The 20,697-nt window shown below is 36.5% G+C and overlaps 2 protein-coding genes across 2 annotated transcripts; both read left to right on the forward strand.

The window, feature by feature from the left end:
* Window positions 1-3,763: 3,763 nt before the first annotated feature.
* Window positions 3,764-4,968, forward strand: LOC113766640 (trans-resveratrol di-O-methyltransferase-like). Its single transcript, XM_027310811.1, has 4 exons — window positions 3,764-4,049; window positions 4,399-4,475; window positions 4,659-4,805; window positions 4,858-4,968. Exons 1-4 carry the CDS (start codon window positions 3,764-3,766, stop codon window positions 4,966-4,968), a joined length of 621 nt encoding a protein of 206 aa, XP_027166612.1.
* A 10,800-nt stretch (window positions 4,969-15,768) lies between these two features.
* Window positions 15,769-16,251, forward strand: LOC113766641 (trans-resveratrol di-O-methyltransferase-like). The gene has a single exon (XM_027310812.1). It carries the CDS (start codon window positions 15,769-15,771, stop codon window positions 16,249-16,251), a length of 483 nt encoding a protein of 160 aa, XP_027166613.1.
* Window positions 16,252-20,697: the final 4,446 nt, after the last annotated feature.

Here is a 20,697-nt window from a genome sequence, read left to right on the forward strand (position 1 = left end):
TTAACCCATTCCTACACTCAACTTTCTTGTCATTTGGTAAAAAATAATCATTTTGACCAAACACACACACAAGCTCCTCTTTTTCTCTCCCAATATCGACTCTTTGGCCTCTCACAGACAGACGGACATAACAAGAAGAAAAAAAAACTCTTCACTCGGCTCTCCCTATCACAGAAGAGAAGCCACAAAAAAAAAGAAACAAAAAGCACTCCCCAACTCTCTCCCTTTCTCGGACTGGGCAGAAGAAAGAAAACAGAACAAAAAAGAAAGAAAGCTCCCTCACTCTCTCGGCCATATCCCTCTCTTTGCTCACTTCACACAACACACCCACACACTATCCAGACACAAGGAGGCAGCCGCCGGTTGGACAAAGAGCTTGGAACTTCCTCAAAATTTTAGTCAAGGGACCACAACCTCATTGAGGTATTTTTTTTCCAGCTTTTCCTTTTTTAATTAATTAGATTAAATGCATGTTTGGCTACCTATTTGTCTCTTCCTTTCACTGATTTTTATTGCTATTGTGGTGTTGTTGAAGTTTTTGGGACAAGCCATGAATAAATATTAAAAAAAAAGATGATTTCCGTGAATGCATGTTAGGTATTTGTAAAAATGCCAAAATGGAAAATGAATTAAAAGCTGAACATTGTGCATGTTTTTCTTGTCAAAATAGGTGACCGTTTGCTAGTGTAGGTCTGAAAATGTTGGGTTATCTAAATATTTTGGAATTTTTGAGCCTTATAAGCATTAAAATAATTTTCTTCATTTTTTGAGGCTGTTTTGACTTAATGCATCATTTTGTTGTTGTTTATTTGTCAAACTAAGATTATAGTTGTAATGTAGAAGCTATAAGGAGTGTTTTAGCATAAATTTTATATTTTTTTTTGGTGAAGATTTGGGTGTTTTAAAAAATGAAAACTGGACTGTATTTTGATATTTTGGCCACTTCTGGATCATCTTTTGTAAAAACTAATTCCGGAAATGAAACCTACGCGAAAAATGGAGTGGGGAGGTGTATTTTGTTTTGCGACTGGAAAAGTCGCCGGTGACTGGCGGTCCGGTGGCGCCGCCGCCACCGGCGGCCGCCATGCTTCTTCAGCTGGCCGAAGAAGCAGAGAAAGAAACGATTGGGGAAGAAAGAAAAGAAAGGAAAGAAAGAAAAGAGAAAGAAAAAAGGGGTTTGGGCTAGTGTTTTATTTTTTTAGGTGGGCTTATGGTTATTTTTGTTAGGTTTTGAGGATGGGCTTTGGTTTATTTTTCTTTTGGGTTTCGGTTGGGCTCGGAGGTTGGAGCCCATGAATTTTTGGCTGGGCTTGAGGGATAAAAAGACGGGCTGGCCTGTGTGTTTTAGCTTGGGTTTTCAGTTGGGCTTAGGTAGGTTTGGCCCAAGTAAAATAAAAAGAGTGGCCCGATGCCCTTTTTCTTGCCCAGATCTGGTTACGATTTGCACTTTGGCCCCTGATCTTTGGAGTAGTTTTATTGTGGCCCAGAACATTTTAAATTCCTTTCACCTAGGTCCTTAAATTAATTGCATTTTGGTCCCTGAATTTTATCTTTCATTTAATTTTGACCCCTGAACTTTGGAAAATATAATTTTTGTCCCCCAAAAGTTTTCAATTTTTGCAATTCAGTCCTTGACAAATTTTGACTCTCTTTATTATGATTGTTTCTTTTCTTTAATAGCTAATTATGTTACTTTAGAATATACTTAACTTGGAATTTTTAGATTTGCTTAAATTTCTTTACGTCTGACATATTAGTGTGAATTTAGTACTTGTATTATTATTTTCTTTTTCAATTAAATTGGTGCCATGATCCTTTTGTTCATTGTGAGTATAAATAGGACAATTTGACTCCATTTAGTCACCACTTCAAACGGGAGGTACCCCTATTTTTATTATTTCAATGTCAATTACGTGCTCTTATGTGTTCCTATGTGTTTATATTTTTATATGCTTTATTTATTTGATTTAAATATTCATTCAAGTTTTCTTACATATGTTTTAGTTAATTTTTTACAATGATTCAAGAGGCATTTAAATACCTCAAAAATGTAATAGATAGGATAATTAGATTTGTTTTATTATATTTTTCCCTCCTAGATTGTAGTTAGGCGCTCCCCGATGTAATAGATAGGTTACGTGTTTATGTGGCTTATGTGTTAAGTGTTTTATCCGCTTTTCTTAGGATTTTGGCATCTAGATATTATGCTTACGTGTTATGTGTTACGTGCTCTTATGTGTTTATTTGTTTTAATTTATGCTTTATTTGCTTCACTATGAATTGTTAATGCATAACGTCACCACACTAGTCCAACGCTAGTTGTGGATTCTCTCTTCGCTTACTTGCTAGTCCAACGCTAGTAAGGATTTTTAGAAATGGGCTAGTCCAACGCTAGACCCTTTAGGCCGTCTTGCGTTAGATTCATCTTTGTGTGCTATTCACTACATCTTCATGCATATTTTCATTTTTAGGATCTTTTCTCATTTGCATGATATTTCTTATTATATTATCCCCTACCCTCTATAGGCGCTAATCATGTCATTTAGAATTGCATCTCATTTAAGCTAGTTCATTTGCTTGTTCATATTAGGGGAATTATTTTTTCAAAACATGGAAAATGGGTGATTATAACTTTTTAGTTTAAATACCCCATTAATCCCTGTATAAGAAAATTATGTCACGAGTTTTTGCCTCCCATACCCTTTATGTTGCATTCCCTTTTTCTTTGATCACTTATATATGTATATAATTTAATTTCTTTTCTTTTATTTTAATTTCATCATTCGTATACTCGTGACACTTTCAAGGAATCGTTTTGGCCTTCGCAATTAATGCGATTGGTTCAATTAAACCCTTGAATGAACATTGTGTCCCTTTCGATATTTTTATAAATTTAGATTTGCATCCATGTAGGAAACATCCAAAAGTGATAAAATTAAGGGTTAGATTAGGAAAATTTTGACTAAACCTCGCAACTAGCTTAGACTAGGTTGAAAGGGTGCCTTAGGTTTGAATCAATTAAACCTTTGCCTTCCCTTTCTTCAACCGTGACTCCCGAACCTATTTTCTCTTGTTTTCAAAGACCTGGAGTTGTCAAAAAGGGTTTTGATTTATTTTATTTTTGTCAAAAAAATATTTTTTGGGTGACTTGGTACACCAAAACTCCATACCAAGTGGCGACTCCTATTTTTTCTTAAAAACCCTTTTTAGACTAAATTTTTGGACCCAAATTGTTGCATTTTTTAAAGTCCCATTCTAGGTCCTTTTTCATTTATTTTAAAATAAAATTACATATTTTGTAAATATCTATTTTTATACTTATATTTTCCATCACGAAAAATGGGGCGCGACAATTATATGGTCTGTTACACCGCCTAATTTGTGCTAACTCTGATTTGTTTATTCCTGGGCCGGTCCTAACAGTGTATGTTTGTAATTTCAAAGTTATGTGACTTGCTTTTGGCTGCACATTATCAAAATTTGCCTTGTTGAGAAAATCTTTCCCATACATCATTTGGGACGGTGGCACCTGACAACTGTCCCAGCCCATTCTCCATAAATACAGCTTTCTGGATCTTGCAAATATATTAGTCAACAAAAAGAGTGCGCAGAAGAACTAAATTGACTTGTTATAGCCACTCATGGCACCAGTTACTAATCATCATGCCTATCCATTCGTGTGGGTCTTATATGCTCTTTAACTATAAGATTGGATGCCTACCTGTTATACCCAAAGGGGAAAACAAAATCGACAGCAAAAAAGATGGACTTGGGTAGAAATGGTGATGCTAATGAGCTACTTCAAGCTCAAGCTCACATATTGAATCGCATATTCAACTTCATAAACTCCATGCCCCTCAAATGTGCAATTCAACTCGGCATACCAGACATTATTCACAAGCATGGTAAGCCCATGACCGTGGATGAACTCACCAATGCTCTTCCAATTGGCAATGCAAAAGCCCCCTTTGTCTATTGCCTGAAGAGGATTCTAATCCGGTCAGGCTTCTTCATCGAGGCAAAAATTAGTCAGCACGATGAAGAGGAAGGTTATATGCTCACTACTTCTTCTAAACTTTTATTAAAAGATGAGCCTTTTAGAGTGACACCGTGCTTGATCCTACCTTGATGGATCCATGATACCACCTTAGCCAGTGGTTGCAAAACAACAGTGATGTGAATCCCTTCAAGACTTGTCAAGGCAAGGTAGTGTGGGAGCTTGCAGGCCAGGATCAGAGGCTTAATAATTTTTTTAATGAAGGAATGGCTAGCGATTCTAGGCTAGTTGGCAGTATTCTGATCAAGGATTGCAATGATGTTTTTTCAGTGTTGAATTCTTTGGTGGATGTTGGAGGTGGAACTGGAACTTTGGCTAAGGAAATTACTGATGCTTGGCAGCCAATAACAAGAGTTTAGCCTTTGTTGGAGGAGATATCTTTGTAGCTATTCCTCCTGCAGGTGACGTTATAATGAAGGTAAGATCACCTTTCCAAGAAGATGCAACAGATCCATATTCCCCATTTTGCTGTTAAAAGACAGTCTTAGTATTGATTCTAAACACATCTATGTATGCTGCTGATTCAATACAAGCATGTCTTTTTGATGTGGTATTCTTAACTAATTTGAATTCTTTGTGATATGAATGGTAATTTAAACAGTGGATGTTGCACGATTGGAATGATGAGGAATGTGTACAAATGCTTAGGAAATGCAAAGAAGCAATTCCTAGCAAGGAAAATGGAGGGAAGGTGATAATCATAGACATGGTACTGAATGACCAGCAAAAGGGAGCTGATGATCATGAGGCAATTGAAACTCAACTTTTCTTTGATATGCTGATGATGGTGCTTGTCACAGGGAAACAAAGAAATGAGAAGAGTGGGTAAAACTCTTTCTGAGGCAGGATTCAATGACTATAAGATAACTCTAGTACTGGGCTTGAGATCCCTTATTGAGGTTTATTATTAGGAGTAGTGGATAATTTTTTTTGGACTATTTTTGTTAGACATTGTAAGAAGTCAACATGTTTATCCTTTCTTCTTTTACGATTTTAATCTTTTGTGGCATTTTCTTTTCATTTTCAATAAATCAATATTTTTTTGGGAGGTGAAAGTAGCCATGCAAGAATTTTCTGCAGAGCTATTCTGTCGGGCAGACGTGTAAGTTACATGCTCAACAGTTCCAAGGACAATCTTGAGTATTTATTTCTTTTCATGGCCCATCCCAGGGAAAGAATTTGAGGAATCACTCATTAACCCCAAGAGACAGACTACAGGGCAGACAACTTTGCCCAAAAAGGAGACCCAACATTTAGCACATTGTGTGTAGGGATGTAATTGAGGTTAATCAAGACGAACACTCTAGTATTTAAATTTATTTGATTATTTTAATAATCTCAAAATTTTGTTTAACTTTGATTTGTTTATTTGTCCAATCGAACTTGAATGAGTTTTTATCAAATTTGAATGCTATCGAATATAAAATGCTATTCAAGTTTGATTTGTCTAGTTGTCAAACTAAACTCGAACGAGTTCTTAAACTCATTTCAAATATCATATATATTAGTTCATCTTTCAATCTTAATCGTGCTGTTTCAATTTCTGAATTTTCCTCATCAAAACCTTATTCTTTTTTCTTTTTTGATTCTTTTATACAACTTATCAAAATATAACCATGCAGTAATTTCTTTTCACCTTCACATGAGGATTCAAGAATTTCAAGAGTAAGGTATTATAAATTCTATATGTATGTTCAATTGTCAAAATGAAAAAGCTTTTACACAACTCAATAATGAAATTACAGCACGTCTGACCTTTTTGTTACTTTTTCCTTTCACTTTTTTTTTTTCAAAGTAAGCAAAGAAATAGCACATAAACAAAACTTTTTACACAACCCAATTAATTCAGAAATTGGAAGGGGGAAAAATCAATAGAGTAGCTGAAGCCCAAAGTTGTAGGTGCCACCAAATAGGTTGATGTTCAAGACTCTACCGATTGAAAATGTAGCACAGTGATAAAAAGTATAACAGTAATTTCAAAATTGCGATGTTCAAAATTGCGTTTTATTTCATGAAAATTACATCCAAAAAGTATAACAGCAATTTCTTTCCGAAAATCTCTTCCTTAAAATGCAATTCAAGCAACCTCTTAATTTTCTTCAAAAGAAAGCTTTTAGAGCTCACGCAAACATCACTCGCACTAGTATCACCTAACCAGTTTTGCAGCTTCCCTTCATCCAATATGAAAACATCACGTGTAGGAGCTCATGTCAAACTCTTAACATATATTCGAGGTAAATTTTTACTTTAAAAAGAGACGGGCAATCGTTTCTAGTTGGAATATTCTCACTATATTTATATATTTTGCTTTTAACACCTGGAGACTTGATGATGTACGAGCGGTTTTCCAATTCACGGGCCAAATTTGAAGATTTCTAAATTCAGTTTTTATTTTAGAGATAGATATACATGACCAGGATTGAAACTCATGGCTTGTTCGTGATCTTTATTCCTTGTTGCTGACCGTCAAATGTGCTTACATGTCGGCTATACTCAATTCCACTTCGCGTAGTGTACATGGAAACTGAAGATGAATGAAATAGGGCGTCACTAACTATTGACTAGTGAACCTTTGAAAAAAAAAACAGAAATAAAGAAAAAGAGAGCTCTTTCTGTAAATGAATTAATTTCGGAAGATCCATGCCACACTTTTTTGCCTAAAACTATAGTTGTTAAATCCGACCCAACCCGACCCAATATTGAATCAGTCAAATCGGTGGATAGGCCATGGAACTAGGCCGATTTAACAATTGGATTGGAGTTGCAGATAATTCATTTTGAACCATTTGACTCTGACAGTTGACTTGCGGCTCGTTAAACCTGGCGGGTTTTGAAAATTTTTCTGAAATTACCTTTTTACTCAATTTTTTAATTTGACCAGCCATACCAACATTGGCATTATCGTCTTTTTGACAATTAGATGAGAAAAATTGAAAAGGAATTCGAGAATATGGGTTTGTTTCTTTCTTTGATACTTAGATTTATCATTTATATTTATGTGTAATATCAGTATGAATTCACGAACTAAGAAACACGTATGAATATGACTTGTGTGTATGAACTATAAAATATAAATAGGTTATGATTTCTTAACATTTAAGAATTTCTATACTTATATTATAATTTATATGTTTATTTAATTATATTATATATTTTTTATTATATAATGTGATCTGACAGTTCAACCAGTGATCCACCAACCACTGATCCGCCAACCTGGTCCTCCTATAGGGTTGATGTCCATGTTGGTTTTAATAACTATGCCTAAAACCACTTGATAGTGTCTCCACGTCCCAGACTGCAAAATCTGCATGCCTATTTGCCCATCAATGCATTTGGGCCCAAATTAATCAATAATTTATTTATTTTTACCCCAAACAGTATAACTTATGCTAATATTTGCAACAACATTTTTTCAAGAGAAAAAGCCCTCAAGTACACATAAGAAAACCTATACTATACACGAGATACAAATAAAATCAGCTTGGAAAACATTCAAAAAACAATCCCCAGCCCAAAGCTATCTGCCACAAGTCAGTATCTTAGCACTTCATTAGGCAAATCCTATCTCATTTTGCGTTCTAACTACTAGATTGTCTTAGTCCAGCCTGACAGGGTGTCAGCCTGTGCAATAATAAAATCTGTTCAAATTAAAAGTAATTTCTGTAGATAGCGGTGAGTAGGGTCGAATCCACAAGGATTGGGAGTAATTGTTTCTTTTCAAATTCACAGTGACAAGGGGGTGTTTTTATCTCAAGGATGGCAATTTAAGCAATTCAACTAAAAGTAAAATAATAAAAATAAAATAGCCAACTAGGAATTAAATAACAATTTACTAAAATCAAATGAGTGATAATTAAGAATCTAGCCAAGGAATAACTTCAATATTGGTGCACCTAATTGATCATCGAAACAAAGGCAATCCCAATTATTTATCAATAAATAGGTTATAACTACCAAACAAGCGATGGCAGTCAACCCCTCCTTATTGTGTCGGTGATTAAGGTACGCCCGTTAATCACTGCTCCAATTAGGAAATAATCCTAAGTACGCCCGTAAGATTTAATTCCCCAATTACCTTACATATTAGAGGAGCCCTATTCTAACCAAATAACGCACTATCAGGGTTATTTCAGATTAGCCCGCGTATCCTCCTGACACGAACCTAATCGTGCCAGTTATCACTAATTTAAGGCAATTAAACAATTACGGATTTAATGCCCTAATTGACAATAGATTATCAAATCAATTAATTATCCGGATCCAAGACAATCAATTAATTAAACAACCATAAGCACTGCAACCAGGGAATATGCAAATACCAATAAATAAAAGAAAAAGATAAAATTAAATCGATCTCACAATTTTAGGCGAACCAAAGCATCCGTTGTTCCTTGACTAGAAAAGCGGGTTTAGTTCATCTTTGATGGACGAGACTCACAGGAAATCGAAGCAAGAGCTGCGGCCATTGTCTCGGTAATTAGGAGAATTCACTTTGTCCGAATATGTGAAAAGATAACAAAGCTACAAAAGATCATTCAATAATGTTTCAATTTGTCTGACATGCTAAGTAGGAAAAGCTACTTGAGCCCACAAGGAAAAGTCAACAAAGCTAAGCTAGAATACTCCAAAAAGTAGTGTTCTGCCTCTGCAACATCTAGTTTTTTATCTAATGCCTAATCTCCTGCCTCTCTCCCTGTTGTGCGGCAGCTCCCCTTCCGGAGAGGAAGAAGAAGACTTGTCCTGCGTTCCTTTTTCTTCTTTTTTATACTGTCTTCCGCCCTCATCAGCAATTACCAAGGGGGGAACAAATTTTCCTTTGCCAACTATGCCCCTCGGGAAAGCTCTATGACTTGAACTCTTTTTCTGTCAAATTAGCATTTGTTATCATATTTTCATTCTACTCCTTGAAATAAATGCAAAACACTAAAAGTGAGTAGAATTTAACAATTAATTCACATTGGGTCAGGTAATAGGAGAAATTAATAATAAAATAAATGATAAAATTGCAACCTATCAATTCCCCCCACACCTAAACCATGCTTGTACTCAAGCATGAGAACAGCAAACAAACTCCAATATTTGATAATGGCTATTGCTCTATCCACCAAATTGCCAAGATACCAAGAAAAATAATAATCAAGCATCAATGGTCAAGTCCAAGAAACATCACTCCGATTAGTTTCTAAACCATAAACTCCTCTAATTTCAGGTTAACTAATCTAAGAAAAAGGAATGATACACAACATTTATCAGCAAATGGTCCAACTATTAACCAAAATCTCAACATTAAATTCATAAATCGGCAAGCTGACTTGTATTATACACTAACACAACTTTCACTTTTTTATTACATTTTTCTACTTGTCTCTTTTTTTTCTCTTTTGTTTTTTTTGTTTTGTTTTTTCAATAGTAACAAAAGACTTAGTTGCTAGCCATTGGAGCCTTTTGACGCGAATTCCGACATTTGTCAGATGAAAGAACCCGGTTACTCAGCTTCTATCGCCATATGACCACGTACTCATGGCAATTACTACTTTTTGACGCGAGAATCAACACTTTTAGGTGTAGATCCCCGGTTACTCAGTAGTAAAGACTAGCGGAGTACAGTCAACTCTTATTCACAGCTAATAACACAAAAACTCAATATAACACAAGAACCAAAAGAAAACTTGCATCAGCTAGCCTCATTTTCAAACATGGAGAACTGAGATTAATCACTTGACCAATTCACATAAAAATGCCAACAATCATTCCCAGTGCCTAGGAAAGTTAACCAAAAATTATAAGAGTAAAATAATCACCGATATTCACCAAAGAAATGCTCTTGGATTCAACCATATTAACTTGATGCACTTTTATTATTAAAACTTGGCAATAGCAAAATTAGAGTCAACAAACCAACAGCAAACTTTGGCAGTCATAGGAGAGCTAGACAGATGAATGATAAAAAAAAAGTGAACGAAAATTAGACAAATAACAAACTAAAAATAAAAGAAAACTAAAAACTAGAAAAACTAGCACAGCTGTCCCTCCCCCCACACTTAGATCCTACATTGCTCTCAATGGAGGAAATTAACATCAAAAGTAGGGGAGAGGGTAACAAAACTTCCCTGGAGTCATCAACACAGTGGAGGGTTAGGCGGAAATTAAGGAGGAATTCCGGTGTGCTGAATAAATGCCGCCAAATTTCTGCATAAAAGCTGACAAAACTTGCCCATCCCAAAATCTCAATAAATGTCTCCAATTGGACAGTTAATTTCTCAACTCAAAATCGGCAATCCAGCAAAAGCAGTTTAGAAATTTGATAATAGCCACACAATGACAAGCACTTAGTTCCCAATCAGGCAGCCAACCAAATAGAAATAACAAATGCTAGTCAAAATATTCCAACCAGTGCCACTGATGCACACACAGGTAATAAACAATGCAAACAGGCAACCAAATCACTGACAATGCCCCTCCAAAACAATAATAGAAACCAACAGCTAGAGTGCCCCAATAACTCAATTGAAAACTACCAATCTCAACAAGTAAATCAAGCAACCAGGTTTTCCAAATCAACAGGCAGTAGCAGAACCAAATCACCCAAATATCAATAGACAATTGCAGTATGTAGGCCCACCCAAAATCTCAACAGATGGCTCCAGTTGGCCAGGCAATGTCATAAGTCAAAACCAGCAAATGCAACTACGATAGCTTAGAAATTTGTCAATAAGAACTCTGCCAACCAATTAGAGGTAACGGATTCAATTTAAAATATTCCCACCAGTACCACTGGGGGTAAACTATAGTAAATGAAAAATCTCAACTAGCCAACCGAATCAGCAAAAATTTCAACAAGAACCCAAGTGAAGCAGCGCTCAGTGGATGCTCATAGTAGTCCAGTAATTCACTGCAATTTACGCAAAAACTAAAGCAGCAAAACAAATCCTAATCGACTCCAAAATTACCCTATGCACTTGAAATTGCAAAATTACCAACACGGGTTGCTGGACATGTTAAAGAACAGGAGTTAGACGAATACCTCCACCTTGACGTCTACATGGAGCGAAGGTGCGGCAAGTGACTCAGCAGCTTGCGACGCACAGGTGGGAAGAGGCAGCGCTTGGAGATCCGTAGCTGCGCGAGTTGTGTGGGCTGAGAGAGAGAGCAGCGTGAAGCAGTGGACGGTAGTAGGGTGCGGCCAGGGGAGAGAGAGTGGACTAGCTGGTGGGCGAGCTAGTTGGCCTGAGGTATGAAGCGGCGCACGATCAGGAGAGACCTGGAGTGGAGACGGTGATGGCGACGCGAGAGCGCTTGGTTGAGCTGGTGGTAGTAGTGGAGCTCGACCGTAGTAGCTGCGGGTGGAGGGTGAGATCGAGAGGGAGAAAGGCGTGAGCTGCTGGTGGCGCTGCTCGCTGGGCAGAGGTGCGCGAGCTCCAGCAGCGGAGAGGGCGGCGTCACGCGATGGTGGTCGTCGCTAGTGTGAGGGGAGAGAAGAGATGGTCGCGGCTGTGAAGTGGAGAGGTGGAGTGCGCGGAGCAGCAGGCTGTGGCGTGCAGCCGTGGTGGCGTGCGGGCTTCGGCCGACACAAAAGGAACAGGGGAGAAGGAAGAAAGAAAGAAAGAAAGAAAGAAAGAAAGAAAGAAAGAAAGAAAGAAAGAAAAAGAAAGAAAAGACAAAAAAAAAAGAAGGAAAAAGAATAGAAAAAGAAAAGTTTTTTTTTTTGAGAGAATTGAGCTACAGTGAAAAGGAAAGAAAAAAAAAGTTTTTTTTTGTGCTTTGTTGTTGTTTTTTTTTTTTAAAAAAGTATTTTAATATTTTAAAAAAAAATTTGATTTTTTTTTGTTATTATTACAAAACTCAACTTTGAAATTCAAAATTAGAGACTGACAGGGAATCACTAACCGGTCTTGAGTTTTTCTTTTGAATGCTTGCCTTTCCCGTGAACATGACGCGGGCATGTGATGAAGGCACGGAATGAGGAGCTCTCCAGGTTACTTGACGCGGGCGCGTCATGAGGGCAAGAACCCCTTCTGACGATTCTGATCATGAGCTCTCTATACGTCATGACGCGGGTGCGTCACGAGGGTAGGAACCCCTTCTGACGATTCTGACCATGAGCTCTCTATATGTCATGACGCGGGCGCGTCATGATAGAAGGACACTTACAAATCATCAAAAACGAAAATTGAAGCCATAAATCAGTAAAATCCAAGGAAAAATATATTTAAACTAACGACCAAAAATAAACAAATAACTAAAAAAAATTGGGTTGCCTCCCAATGAGCGCCTTTCTTTAATGTCTTTGGCTAGACATCATCATATTTTGTTCATGGAGGATAAAATCTTGTGACTCGTCTTAATGTTTCATCCTCTATATAGTCCTGATAGCCCTCGTAAATAGAATAATTTTTGAGCACACGAGTTACGGGCTTCCATGGACTAGTAAATGGCGCCAAACGGGTCAACGATAATTTGCATTCTCCACTCACTCCTCCATCACTTGCATTTATTGGTTCAAGATATCTTGATATCGTCACTCTTAATTTATTTCTGTCATGAAATTCAAAATTTTCTGGTATAGTAAAGTCAATTTCATTAACAGGAATTGAAGAATAAAAGTCAAGAGAATATTGATTAAGGAATGGAGGAGATGTCACCGTATTTGGAGATTGTACACTGGATTCATTCACTTGAACGAGTTGATGTTGGGGTCTCATTTCTTGCACTTCAACTTCTTTTTCAATTGCATTTTTAGATCTATTTTCTTGAGACTCTTGTAGTTCCATGTCACTTGTCAGAATAATTGCACTCTCATCTTCTTCAAGGTCGACGATGGTTTGTAAGGGTAATTCTTCATAATTTGAGAGTCTTTCTTGGACTTGGGATTCTAGGCGGTTAATTGCTATCATCAATTGATTGACCTGAGTTTGCAATGATTGTACTTGTCCCCATTGATTCCTCATGCTTTGCAGGTCAGAATTCGTCTTTTGTTGATTAGCAATTAACTGCTTCACCATTTCTTCTAGAGACGGATCTGGCATAGATGATGGTTGTTGAGACTCTTGCTGTTGAAAATCCATCGGCCCGGTCGCATAATTGAAATTGGAATCATCCCACTATCCTTGATCATACCCGTTTGAATAAGGGTCATACCACGTTTGATACTGAGGTGGAAAATCTCCAAAAGTATCAATTGGAGCATTTAGATTATCTCGAAATGCGGAGCATGTGTCGGTTGAATAATCTGAGAAAAAATAACTTCCACCATTTGCAACAGCCAATTGATCATTAGAAAAAACGTGAGTCTCATAATTCCATTCAGGAATAAAATCTAGTCTATCATCAAAATACGGAATGTTAGCAGCCATAAACTAATAAAAAAAATCAGAAAAATAGATTAAAAAAAATGAAAACAAGATGAACTAAAAAAGGAACAAATAACTAGCGCCAGTCCCCGGCAACGGCGCCAAAAATTGACAGGGTGTCAGCCTGTGCAATAATAAAACCTGCTCAAACTAAAAGTAATTTCTGTAGATAGCGGTGAGCAGGGTCAAATCCACAGGGATTGGGAGTAATTGTTTCTTTTCAAATTCACAGTGACAAGGGGGTGTTTTTATATCAGGGATGGCAATTTAAACAATTCAACTAAAAGTAAAATAATAAAAATAAAATAGCCAACTAGAAATTAAATAACAATTTACTAAAATCAAATGAGTGATAATTAAGAATCTAGCCAAGGAATAACTTCAACATTGGTGCACCTAATTGATCATCGAAGCAAAGGCAATCCCAATTATTTATCAATAAATAGGTTATAACTATCAAACAAGCGATGTCAGTCAACCCCTCCTTACTGTGTCGGTGATTAAGGTACGCCCGTTAATCACTGCTCCAATTAGGAAATAATCCTAGGTACGCCCGTAAGATTTAATTCCCCAATTGCCTTACGTATTAGAGGAGCCCTATTCTAACCAAATAACGCACTACCAGGGTTATTTCAGATTAGCCCGCGTATCCCCCTGACACGAATCTAATCGTGCCAGTTATCACTAATTTAAGGCAATTAAACAATTACGGATTTAATGCCCTAATTGACAATAGATTATCAAATCAATTAATTATCCGGATCTAAGACAATCAATTAATTAAACAACCATAAGCACTGCAACTAGGGAATATACAAATACCAATAAATAAAAGAAAAAGATAAAATTAAATTGATCTCACAATTTTAGGCGAACCAAAGCATCCGTTGTTCCTTGACTAGAAAAGCGAGTTTAGTTCATCTTTGATGGACGAGACTCACAGGAAATCGAAGCAAGAGCTGCGGCCATTGTCTCGGTAATTAGGAGAATTCACTTTGTCCGAATATGTGAAAAGATAACAAAGCTACAAAAGATCATTCAATAATGTTTCAATTTGTCTGACATGCTAAGTTGGAAAAGCTACTTGAGCCCACAAGGAAAAGTCAACAAAGCTAAGCTAGAATACTCCAAAAAGTAGTGTTCTGCCTCTGCAACATCTAGTTTTTTATCTAATGCCTAATCTCCTGCCTCTCTCCCTGTTGTGCGGCAGCTCCCCTTCCGGAGAGGAAGAAGAAGACTTGTCCTGCGTTCCTTTTTCTTCTTTTTTATACTGTCTTCCGCCCTCATCAGCAATTAACAAATTTTTCTTTGCCAACTATGCCCCTCGGAAAAGCTCTATGACTTGGATTCTTTTTCTGTCAAATTGGTATTTGTTATCATATTTTCATTCTACTCCTTGAAATAAATGCAAAACACTAAAAGTGAGTAGAATTTAACAATTAATTCACCTTGGGTCAGATAATAGGAGAAATTAACAATAAAATAAATGATAAAATTGCAACCTATCACAGCCGTATAAAGTTGAATCTTTCAAACCACCTGTTAGAATTCTAGATTTTTTCTTTTTGTTTAGAATTCTAGACGTTGTTTTTAACGTTATCCCTATATAATGTAGTGATCACAATAAAAATTACTTGAGTAATACAATATCATCTTTTGCATACAGCTTATAGGCTTTAGCCTTCTACTATTTTATGTGAGAGGCCACATTAAACAAAATTTCCTTGACGAGTCAAAATTAGAGAATCGACCTTTTGTGAGCCCATTCAAAATTAAAAATCATCCCGACACTAATTTGAGATTTTCTAATAAAAAATTTTCAGACCACCATTGTAGTGAACAAGGAAGATGATAACATTTTTTTTGGATTACCTTTTCTGAAAATGCTTATAACATGGAAGAGGTCTGCCATCAAGAATACGGCAAAACAATTCGATCCTCGAAAAGCTAGTTAAGGCCCCATAACCATTTGTTTCAACTTGTATGTCACCATCAATGGTGGCTGCTTCAATTTACTCTCAGTCTTGCTCGAGGTTCATTCGTTTTGAATTTTCTCAGTTACTAATTAATAATTGCAATTGCGTCAGCAATTAGATATTTTAATCGAATTACTTGGGCGTATTTATTTGGTTTGTAAAGTTTGACACCTCTAGATCTGCCAAACCTATTTAGATACTTTGAAATCGTGGAAACCAATCAAATATAGCCTCATAGGAGGCACAAGAGGAATCTACTGCCATAATTTAGTAGCAGATATGCACTGCAACCCATAATTTACTAGCATATAAATGCAGTCCTGCTTGACCATTTATTGTTTAATTAGGCTACTGAATTTATGCCATTGAATTTGAACAAAAGATGGAAAAGGCTGAGAATTTAGGTGAGCTTATTGAAGCTCAAACTCATGTGTGGAATGCAATGTTCCACTTCAAGAAATCCGCATATCTAAAATGTGTCGTTGAATTGGGAATCCCAGATGTGATCAGGAATCATGGGAAGCCCATCACACTTTCTGACCTGATTTCTGTCATCCCAATCCACCCTTCTAAATCTGCCCACATTTTTCGCTTAATGCGATTCTTGGCTAATTCTGGATTCTTTGTTGAAAACCCTCAAGGCTATGCACTCACCCCTGCAGGTCAGCTTCTTTTGAAAGACGAGCCATTCAATGTACGGGCACACATTTTTCTATCATGTGACCCTGCCTTGTTGAAGCCCTGGAATCTCTTGACCGAGTGGTTCCAGAATGATGGTCCCTCTCCATTTGATACTGCATATGGGAATAATCTCTGGGATTACAGCGCTCGAGAAGTTCGATTTGGAAACAATAAATGGCTGTAGAAGTGCTGATGACCAAATGCAAGTTTGCGTTTGAAGGCTTGACAACTTTTGCTGATGTTGGGGTGGTACTGGCAAAGTTGCTAAGGCCGTTGCCCAAAACTTTCCTAGCATAAAATGTACCGTTGGTTATGTTCGGCCCTGCCAAAGAAAGAACTGAGAAGGAATGGGCAAAAGTGTTTTCAGATGCTGGATTTAGTAGCTGTAAAGTATATCCAGTCTTGGGGATGAGTTGTCTCATTGAGGTTTATCCCTAAGTTAAGGAACATTTTGTTGCTTGTAACATAAAATTATCAAGTGTTTAGTTCCAATAGTCGATTTGGCAATTAAGTTTTATCTGTGTAGATATATACATTTCTAAATGTACTTTAGGCTTTTATATCAAACAATTATTTTGTTGTTAATGAAAATAACATCCTATTATATCCTCAAAAGTATTACAATTAATTCAAAATAGACAAGTAACCATGTCTTCATCTAAATTAATTCAGAATATAATACTACATGGAGAGAATGCTAGTTTTGAGGGATTTCAATTTTTTTTTTTTTTTGCAATTTCAAATATTAGTTTGGTATCTAAGTACAAGTGGAGTGTTCATTTACAAGATAAATTAAGCGTAGCTTTTGCAAACTATTTTTAAAACATTTTTCTTATATAATAATGCTATCCAATCAGAAATAAATTTTTGCACACATGTACATATATATAGTGCTGAATGAAATGCCTTGGGTCCACTGGTGTGGCCCATAAACTTTCTGAGTTAAACTATGTGTTCAAAATGATTAATTTAAATTTATTAGTAATTGGACGGGACAAGACTTATATTTCATTTAGTTCTTATTCCGATTTCCTATGTGCGACATCTCACTTAATCCTCCCTCTTAGAAACTGCACGTTCTTTCAAAATTTGATCGTAACTATCCACTTAGTCGTATGTGAATTCTAGAGAATCACGCGGAAACCATACAAGAATTGCTTTGATACCATTTATAACGCTTTGAGTCTACTAGATTGGCCCAATAATTTTTCGAACTGAAACTATGTATTCAAAATAATTAATTCAAAATTATTAATAATTCAACGGACCAAAACTTATATTTCATTTCTTTGTTCTTCCGACCTCCGATGTGGATTATCTCAGTACATTTACACCTGCATGAACACAAAAAACACGTTCCGGATAAGATTTTGGGATAAGATGGCTGAATGAAAGGATGGTATTACGGGTAGAGCTGTCAACGGGCCGGGTCCGGGCCGGAATTCATTATTCCGGACCCGGATTACTATGCCGGATCCGGATCCGACCCGTTTACCCGACGGGTCTTTTATTATATGTTCCGGATCCGGATCCGACGGGTCCCGGATCCGGATCCGACGGGTCCCGGATCCGGATCCGACGGGTCCCGGATCCGGATCCGACGGGTCCCGGATCCGGATCCGGGTCTACCCGAACAAATTTACCAAAATTTATAATTTCTAATAAAAATGAGAAAAAAATATATTTGTAAACTAATTTCTAACTAATGCAAAGAAAAAACCAAATAAGAAAAGAAATCAAATTAACTTTATTAAAATACATCACCCTAATCAAATTATATTGATAAATATATATTTTTTAAATTATTAATTCATTTATATCCGGATCCGGGTCTAATACGGGTCGGAATACTATATTCCGTATCCGACCCGTTTTTTGTTTGACAAAACGGATCCGGATCCGGATCCGGGAAACGGAATTAAATCCCTACCCATACCCGTAATAATTTCACGGATCCGGTCCGGATCCGGGTCTAGACCCGACCCATTGACAGGCCTAATTACGGGTAGGTGGCAATAATTTCACTTGCATGACCACAAAGAACACAATTCCGAATGACATTTGGGATGACAGGGTTGTGGTCTGAGACAACATCGTACCTGATTTGTACTGTCATCTTCAATAAATTTAAGGATAAAATATACTTTACTCCCACATGATTTAATAATTTTTCACATAGTTTTTCTAAAGTTTTAAAAACTATATACAATCCCTTTGTAGTTTAAATTAAAGTGTCAAATTGACAGCAATGATCTTATGTAATGGAACCCAAAAAATGTAAAAAAATTCCCTTATTTAAAAACTAAAATAGTTGAAGTGACTAAAATATATAAATGTAATATATATGACATTTTAACCCTTTATAGTTATATATTTTGCCACATAACTCCCTTGTGATTTAGTACTTTACCATATAATCCCATTTTGATTTTCAAAATATATGCATAACCCCTTGTTGGTAATTAACAGTTTTCAACTTTATAAAAGAGTACTTTTGACATTTTAGTTGATTCTATTATGGAATACAAATTCTGCCATTTCGACATTCTTGTCCAAACTATGAAAGGATTATATATAACTTTTCAAACCTCAAGGGGTTATGCCACAAAAGTGCCAAACCACAGGGGGTAAAGTGTATTTTTACCCTTTTCTTGACTTTGCTCCAGGAGCGACCGAATATAAGACAATGGACCAAGGGAATTTCCCATTTGTTCCTTAGTTAATTCGCATCGCTCCGCTCCTTGGAATTAATTGTTTGGATGTTTGCGTGGATGAAATCAATTAAATCGCGTGAGCTTGACATGATGAGGAGCGGCTAATTTTCTCCTCTACCCAAAGGGTGATGCGAGGGCGCGGTCCATCACACCTGTGAGATCTAATCAATCTTTCATTATTTCTTCCAATTTATTACTATTCGTGCATTTCCTGAATTAATTGTTCATGGGTATTTGATTAATTGAATATCAACGGCCGGGTATTTGATTTAATTTAATAGCCTACTGCCACGTTAATTAAATAGAATCCGTAATTGTTCATTTAGTTGACACCCCGTGGCAACCACCATAATTGGCTTTATGATGGGGAAATGCAAGATCTAATTTAAATAAACCCTCTTAGCGTGTTTATTGGTTAGGGTTGGGTTCTTCTAGCTTTAATGCAACTGGGTAATTAAATTCCTACGGTCGTACCTAGGGTTGTTATTTGGTTAGAGAAGCAGTCAATGGTCGTACCTTGACTGTCGAAAAAGTAAGGAAGAGCTGGTTGTCAGAGCTTATTGATGGCTATAACCAATCTAGTGATAAATGGATGAAATATCTTTGCATCGATGATCATTTAATTGGACCGTGCCTACGTAGTTGATCCTTTGGGTAGAACTTTTGTTAATTGCTATTTTCAGTGAATTGTGCTTTGTGAGTTAGTTTTGAATTTTGTTTGTTTTATTTTATTTTATTTTTATTTGCCTCTCATTGAAAATCCCCCAATTTCGTTCTACTAATTTGGAAAGAAATAATTTCCTACCTGCTCCCTGTGGAATCGACCCTACTTGCCATTGTACGCAAAATTAGTATTTTTATAGACAAATCCGGTATATCGGATCAAGCAAACTCTTCGAGAACAGGGTGAATCAAGTAACCCATTGCACACCTAGGGTCCCTGCTCCAGTACTTGGATTTGTTCTACAATTATTTAATTGAGGTGGTAATTAGGACTTTTTAGTAATTATTATTGCACAGGTTCGGCACCTGTCATATAGTAAAGAAAATTCCCAAAAAATGCAATCCCTCTAATCTATAAAACTATTGATTTGAAAAATTATATAAGTGCTCGGATTTGTATGGATCGGTGATTCTTAATTATGTGATAAAGATTGAATAGAAATCATGAAGACCGACCAGACCTTTGATTGGTATTTGGTTCTTGACTAAAAGAAGAAAAACAAAGAAAAATTTTGGAGACTTGCCTGCTGAGGACTGATTGGTGAATATGACTTGTGAGTAGTCTAGAATGTGTGCTAGTGGTGGACTTTTGGAGTTTGGATTCTATTCTTGTTTGGTATAGTAGGCTTTTACTCCTCGTTAACGTTGTTAATGCCTTCCACAAGCCAACCCCATTATCTACTATTTTACTGGTAGTGCTCTATTTGTCTCTTGTTCTGGTTTGGTTTATTTGACGGTCTGGCAATGGTGGTGCTGATTCTGCTGGTTGAGTGGTACTAATCTCTTCTTCAAGTGAGTTGCTACAGATATCAAGTTAAATTTGGATCAGTAATTACAAGTTAAATTTGCTTGCTTAAGTCAATGTTAAATTAAAGTAGCATCACATTGATTTACTTGCGTAATTTGATGAATTATGACTAACTGAGAGGAACTGGATATTAGGCCATTATTGCATTAAGCTTTGTTTATGCTACTTTTAATTCTTAATCTCTAATAAGATGTTGAAACAATCAATCTTTGGACAAGTTGCCTAGCCAATTTGGATGAGTTGCAACTCATTGAAATGGAGTTGAGGTAGGTTGCAGATGGTTGTGACAAAGGTTAATTGAAATTTGTCAAATTTAATGCGTTTTTAGTTGATCTCATTGTGTTATTTGTTTTCAATTTTTTACATATATATTTTTCTCAATAAG

This window comes from Coffea eugenioides, chromosome 3 (genome assembly GCF_003713205.1).
Source record: "Coffea eugenioides isolate CCC68of chromosome 3, Ceug_1.0, whole genome shotgun sequence".
Classification (NCBI taxonomy): Eukaryota; Viridiplantae; Streptophyta; class Magnoliopsida; order Gentianales; family Rubiaceae; genus Coffea; species Coffea eugenioides.